At 33.5% G+C, this 7,262-nt stretch overlaps 1 protein-coding gene across 1 annotated transcript; it reads right to left on the reverse strand.

The window, feature by feature from the left end:
• Positions 1-5,870: 5,870 nt before the first annotated feature.
• On the reverse strand, positions 5,871-6,909 carry LOC25481331 (putative bark agglutinin LECRPA3). The gene has a single exon (XM_013586184.3). It carries the CDS (start codon positions 6,864-6,866, stop codon positions 6,027-6,029), a length of 840 nt encoding a protein of 279 aa, XP_013441638.2. The 5' UTR covers positions 6,867-6,909; the 3' UTR covers positions 5,871-6,026.
• Between the last annotated feature and the right edge of the window lie 353 nt (positions 6,910-7,262).

Consider the following 7,262-nt stretch of genomic DNA (forward strand, 5'->3'; position numbering starts at 1 on the left):
AAAAATGCTCTCCCTTCTCTCTAGAAACTCGCCGCCGGCGAGAGCTAAGTGGTGGTGGTGGTCGGAGTTGCTCCGGCGCGGTGGCCGGCCGTAGCGCCGCCGCGTCGGAGCGTTTTTCTTTTTTTTTTCGAAATTTTTACATCAAAAGTTCCGTCACCACCTCCTCTACACAAATCCGGCGTTAGTTTTAGCGAGAACGGAGCGATTCAGACTATATCTACGTTTTTACTTTGAAATTTTTTTTCACACTTTTCGCAAAAAAAAAAAAAAAAAACTACGGATCTAGATATCCTTTTCTCTATAGAGTCCGAATCCGGTCTCGGAATTTCTAAAATCCCAACGTACAAGCCTAGATCTACAAATACATATCCGTAACAAACTTTTTCACACTTTTTCTACACTATATGCGCGCGCGAAAATGAAGAAAAAGAGGAGAGAAATGCGTTATCTCTGTCGTAGAACGGAGAAAAATCTTCGGAAAACTTCGAATCTCCCTTTTTCCCCCTCCGTGCGCGCGCGTTTCAACTCCGTTTGTGGTTGTTTTTGCTCAAAAATCCGGTACGTTTTGGTGTTGATGTGATGATTCGCGGTGGTTTTGAGTGAATCCGGTTCGGATTTGTTGATTTTGTGGTGATTGGAGTTGATTCTGAGCAGATCCGGTTTAGATCTGTTGATTTTGGTGATGATGTGTTCTTGGTGTTCTTCCTCTTTTTTTCTGAGATTTTTTCTGTTTTGATTCTGTTATGGATGAGAGAGAAAAAAAGATTCTGTTTTTGGTGATGTGGCGTGGAATGAATGGCTCTGTGGAAATTCTGACACTGTGTTGTAATTATAGCTGACATGTGTACTTGGGACCCAATGGAAGAGGGACACCTGTAATTGGACTTAAGGACCTTGCTGCAAAAAGGAAAAAATAAAAGGACTAATCTGCAATTATGAAAAAGGACTTAAAAATGCAATTTTAAAAAGTATTGGACTAAAAATGCAATTTTAGAAACTGTTTCAGGGACTAAAATGCAATAAAAATAAAATTGGACTAAAATTGGTAAATTGGACAAAACGTAAAGTGAAACCAAAAATAAAATTAACAAAAGGACTAAAATGAACCAGCTACAAAAATGAGGTATTTTAAAATACCTCTCTGCCGAAATTTTGACAGGAAAAGACCTAAATGCCCCTAGGGACTAAACTGACTCCAACTGACTCAGATGCAATTTTTGAAATAATTTTTAAACAAAGACTCAACAATGATTTGTACAGACAAATTGAAAAGACTCAGAGGCAAACACAGGGACTAAAATGGGTTCCACTGCAGGAAATGACCAAAATACCCTTTTGTATGATTTTTGAAATAAAATGCAAGAAAAGTAATGCGACGTTTCAGAGAGTTCTTAAATGACTTGTAATGTCAGAAAAGACAGAGGCAGTAAAATACGTTTAAAAAGAGAGTAAAGATTCAGAGTAAAATAACAGAGAATTGACAAATATCAGTGTTAAAAAGGAAATTTGAATGAGTATTTTTAGGTCCAAAATCAGGGTATAACACAGCCTCTTTCCACTGCTGCCAATCGGTACGTGCAGTCCTGTCCACTGTCGCCAATACCATCATGGGCAAAGCATGAAACCAAACCTCCCATCTTCGACTTCACAACATGGGCAAAGCGCTGGACAAATCGCTGAATCAACTTGACTCGAGTCAGAACACAACCTCTACAAATTCGCCGAAGCCTTTAAAGTTCAAACTACTTGAAGTCAAATATCTACTGCTAAAATTACTTGATGATACATAAAATCATTGAATTGCAAAAAAAATGTGTTCAGATTCAGAAAAATTAACTTGAAACATAGTAATGATATATATCCAATTACTTCTAATAAGACTCCTATGTTGATAACTATACGAATGACATATATATCTAGCCATTGAATACTTCAATTTTTCTAAACCAAACTAATCAAAATGTAGCAATATGGGAAACTTAATAAACACAACAGAGTGAACAAACCTGACTCTCAAGAGATGCAGAAAATCGATGAAAATGCTCAATGAAGAATATGCAGAGAAATCAGAAGCGCGAATGATTCTACTAGACAATTCAAAATGTGTTCAATTATCCACAAATAAACTAGCAAAACAAACAAAAAAAAAACTTGAAATCAGTTCAGAATTCTCATTATCATTCAACCAAACTTAAACATCAAAATTCTTATTCTCATTTCATATCATTTTCTACTAATCAACAAAAACAAAGCAGAAAAGGAAGAAATGTTGATTGCATCAAATCACATCAACTTAAAACCAAATCAGAATCAACTTAAAAGTTAAAATCAAATTAGAAATATCAATTGCATCAAGTCAGAATTAACCTAGGCATATCAAATGATAATCAGATTTAGTTTCAAATCAGCTTAACTTAACATCACAATAAATCTAGAAATATCAAATCAGAACTAACCTAAAAATTTCAAAGTTAAGAATCAACTAAAAATCAGTACAAAAATTGAAGAATCAACTTAGCATCAAATAAGAAAATTAAAACCCTAAACATTGTAGCTATCGCAAATTTGTGTAGAGAAATCAATAGAGATACAAAATCCATCTCAAAGCCATTCGAATGGAATTCGACTGTGATGAAGAATTAGATAAGTACGATGGTAATGAAAAACGTTTCTGATGAAGATGTGAGGGTGAAAGCGGTGAAATGATTCTGATGAATAAGCAATTTTGATCAAGCGATTTTGATGGAGCGATTCTGATTAAGCGGTGATGTGAGTGTGAAGTGAAAAATAGATCTGAAATAAAAAGATGAAAAGTTTAAAATAAAAGAATTAAAAAGTAAAAATAATATAATTAAGTAGTATTAAAAATAAAACCTTTTTCTGATTATTAGTGAAAACAACTAACACTACACCAATTAAAATTTGTTGTCTTATCCATATTATATAACGATTTTTTCTTGGTCCTTTAAAAGTGGCGTTGTATTAGATCATAATTGTTGTAGTGTTGATGACGATATAGTGTAGATTTCGAGAGCGATCGATTGCAGAATGGCAGCTATCGATGTCTAGATCTGAATAAACCGATGATCCACCAGCCACAACGGTGGTGCGATGTGCCGTGACGGCAATGCGATGAACGACAACCATGGAATTGTGGAGAGAGATTGCAGAGGAGAGAGAGAATTAGGGGAAAAATAGTAATTGAATTTTTTTACTATTTGTTTAGTTTTATAAAAGAAAATGTTTTTTGTATTAAAATTATTGAAAGAATTCTATTTTGAATTCCAAAAAAAGTCAAAACTAAACAAATGCTATAAAAAGGAACAAACGATTTTTAGCGGTAAAACTTAAAAGCACAACCAATCATATTAACTTGAGCATATAACCGTAGCAAAGTATTAGTAGCTATATTGACTTTTTCTTGTAGTGAAAAAAAGAAAACAATTTCAATGATTATTAACTTCCCGCCAAATATTAAGATAAAAGGAAGATACATGCAATTTATAATCCTGCAGAAATTCTTCGTTGTACTTTTGGGCCTAATATTAAACGACAATTTATAATCACCACCATCGAATGTTGTTATGCAAAAGACATGACATATCTTATTGAGAAGGAATAAAATATGAAGTCCAGTTAGCAACTGTTTGAACAAAAGACAAGAGAATAACAACTGAAACTACTATTTGAAAGCTGGATAGCTAAGATACCTACATTCAAATATCAAATTTTTCATTGGTTTCTTTTGTTTTCTTATCCCAAAAAAAAATTAAAAACTAAGATAATTAATATGGTTATATCAACAATGAATCCAAAGGTTCTGTCTAGGTCTAATTAGAGATAGAGTATCATGTTCTGTCTAAGTATAATTAATGCAGTTTATGTTGTAATATTATTATTGTTATCAGAATCACGACTTAAGTTCCAAAATTCAGGATCTTGCGACTTTACTTAGCTTCAATGACTCAAATCCATTTGAGAATACTAAAAAAAGGCAAAATCCTATCAAAATCGCACAAAATCGTAAAATCCGTTCAAAATTGTAGGATTTTAAAGGATTTTGAAGGCTTTTGTTAATTTTTGACCTCGTTCGTCAAATAACTCAATTTGTACCCATGACCTGGTTCTGTAATGGGGGAAATTATGAGATTGATGAAGATGAACTTGTTGATATGATGGAGGATAATCCATATAATTGACGATTTCTTTGTGATTTATGATTGCATAAAGGCTTTGCCTTTAATTATTTTGTTAGGCATCTAGTCTTTGCATTAAAACTTAATAGCCACTTGCTCTGATTAAGTATTTTAAGTATTTTGTTTAGGTTGTCTAGCATTATTATGACCACTAAAGAATATTTGGCGGCATATAGGCTTTGAGTCATTTATGTACATGTATTTTGTGGACTTTGAACTTTGATCATTTATGACTACATGCAATTTATAACATATATTTAGCATTATTTTTCATTTGGTAGAATCCTCGATTTTGATTGCGATTTTACTATCCTATATCGATTTTACAAAAGTCCTAAATCGATTGCGATTTTACGATTTGCGATTTTCCTAATCCCTTTCTGAAGTAAAATCCCAATTTTGACAACCTTAAATATTAGTATAGTTTATGTATTTATGCTCTCTTGAAATTCATATACTAGCTTGCAGAATAGTATAGCTTTTGAATTGTTAGTTCGTGACAGGTAACGAAAGCATGTTACTCGGCAATTAATTAAGAAGGCCTGAAACAATATTTTCATTTAAAAGATAAAAATAATATAGGAGATTGAAATAAAAGACAGAAAATAATATAATTTCAATGACATGTCAAATAACTAGAATGAGGTGAGGTGAGGTAAGATTGTACTTTGTTTAGTCATTAACTTTCAAAATATAGAATAGAAGGTTTTTTCTAGATTACCTTTCAAAAATGGTGGGTAATTTATCCACCAACCAATGAAAAATGAGTAATTTATTGGTGAGGTCAAGATAGTTCATGGATACCATTTAAAAAGGTGAATGTTCATTGGTTGAAGTAAATTATCCACCATTCTTCCATGGGTACTCTAGTTGTCACCAGAATAGAAAGATAGATGGCTGGTGAGTAATGATATACTTCATTAAAAAACGTTTCTCTTTCAAGTACTGTCCATGGGGAAACGTTTTCCTCCTACGCATTTTACTTTCTTGTATTTTACGTTTGCATTGTTTTGTTTATTTCTGTTAGCATAATGTTCTAAACATTAGGTTCAACATTTGTATTTTGTATCCAGTGTTGGAACATCATGTAGAACATCTGAAAGCTAACATGCCAGAATTTCAAGTGTTGAACGTGTTTTCTCAGCTATGAAATATGTGAAGAGTCAAATAAGTAACAAGATGGGTGATCAATGCTCAAATGATTGTCTTGTAACATATATAGAAAGAGATGTTCTTAAAATAATTAGTAATTATGTAATTTTAACTCATTTTCAACTAATTGAAAATAGATCTTTTGCTTTGTAATGGAAAATAGCTTCTTATTAAAAAAATTATTATTTAATCATTTGACAAAAATATTGCCCCACTTATATTGGAAGTCGAAATCCTTGTAATAATATACTCCATTAGAGAACGTTTTTCTTTCTAGTACTGTCTAATGGGGAAACGTACAATTATTTAGATTTTATTAATTAACTAAACTTTATGAAAGCGCTTTTATCCATGGTAGAGCTGTAAAAGGGTAGTAATTAAGATACCGCTTTTCTCTTTTAGCGTCGTCTAAAGGTTCCATGTTCTTTCCAACAAAAGGGAAACAACGAACAGCAGCCCGCGAACAAGGAACCATGAAGGAAAAACTAGAGGCGAAAACATGAGTTGATTATACACATACGATTTAGGAAAAAAACATTAACTTAAACATGGGTACAAGCATGGTCTTTATTTAGGAAAAAGAAAAATTCAAACACACATACGATCGACACAAGCAACATCAATTAGAAAATACATCAAACCAAACTCCATGCGTGCTTACAGAATACCCAAAGCAAATCATGCATAGCTTGCAAGATTGTTGGTGTTGTTTGAGGTGATGCTGCTTATAGTTGTCTTCAAAGTTGAAGTGAAAGACCATGCGTATATGTTTTGTATTTGACGGCACAATTCCGATGTGGAAGCAGATATACCAATTGTAACTGTTTCTGGGAGCACAGCTTTCAAATCAACGACTTGAGCAACAGTAGCTAATTGACCACTTTGGTCGGTGAGGACAACACTCAAAATCTTAGAGGAAGAGTCATAAGCGATGCTTACTTTGACATAGTAACCGTGCAGTGGCTTCCAAACCACAGTCTTGGATGAAATCAAAGAGTTGACATCAATTCCAATATGAGCATAATCAGGATCCCATTCATTGACATAATTGTCAAATTCTACACCAACAAATCGATTGAAAGCAGTATTAGGATCAACTACTCCAAGATTTCCACCCGCTGCGTTGTTAGGAATTACACTATTTGGTGGTGCAATAAAGAAGATAAGTCCATCAGCTGGCACAATAGTCTTTTGGAAGTTAAGTAAAAAAGCGAAGGAAGTGACAAAACTAGCAACATTTCCTGTTGTTTTGTCCCAAAGGGGAACAGGTGTTGAATACAAGAGACGACCTACAGCTCTCTTAGGGTGAGCATATCCTGTAAGGTATACCTGATCATAAGCAATAAAGGCATCCCCTTGAAGGGTTAGAGCTGACTCATTACCTGTGAACTTTGGGAAGTCGAAGGAAACTATTTTGTCTGAGTTCACTGGTATTGGTGCTAACAAGAGAAAGGAAGTTGTGATGATGAGTAACAGAGAAGGAAATAATTTCTGATTAGTTGGAATGAAAGCCATCATTGTATTTACTTTTGATACCAGCTGATTTAGTTGTGAATTAGAGTTTATGGTTATCACGTGTATTTATACACACATCCATGTATTAGGCCATTTATTTTTTAGGCTAAAATATGGTTTTGGTCCCTGCAAATATGCCTTGTTTTGGTTTTAGTCCCTATAAAAAAATATTTGTTTGTTTTTGATCCCTGCAAAATATTGTTTTTGGAAATAGTCCCTACAGGGACTATTTTCAAAAAATATATATTTTGCAGGCACCTTTTTAAAAATCAAAAGATTTTGCAGGCACTATTTTTCTAATAAATGGGTTCAGTCATCATGTGCCACGTGTGCAAATCATCACAAAAGTGGGGCCAGTGACCAAAAACAACAAAAGTGGAGGTAAAACCAAAACAAGGA

This window comes from Medicago truncatula, chromosome 3 (assembly GCF_003473485.1).
Source record: "Medicago truncatula cultivar Jemalong A17 chromosome 3, MtrunA17r5.0-ANR, whole genome shotgun sequence".
Taxonomy (NCBI): domain Eukaryota; kingdom Viridiplantae; phylum Streptophyta; class Magnoliopsida; order Fabales; family Fabaceae; genus Medicago; species Medicago truncatula.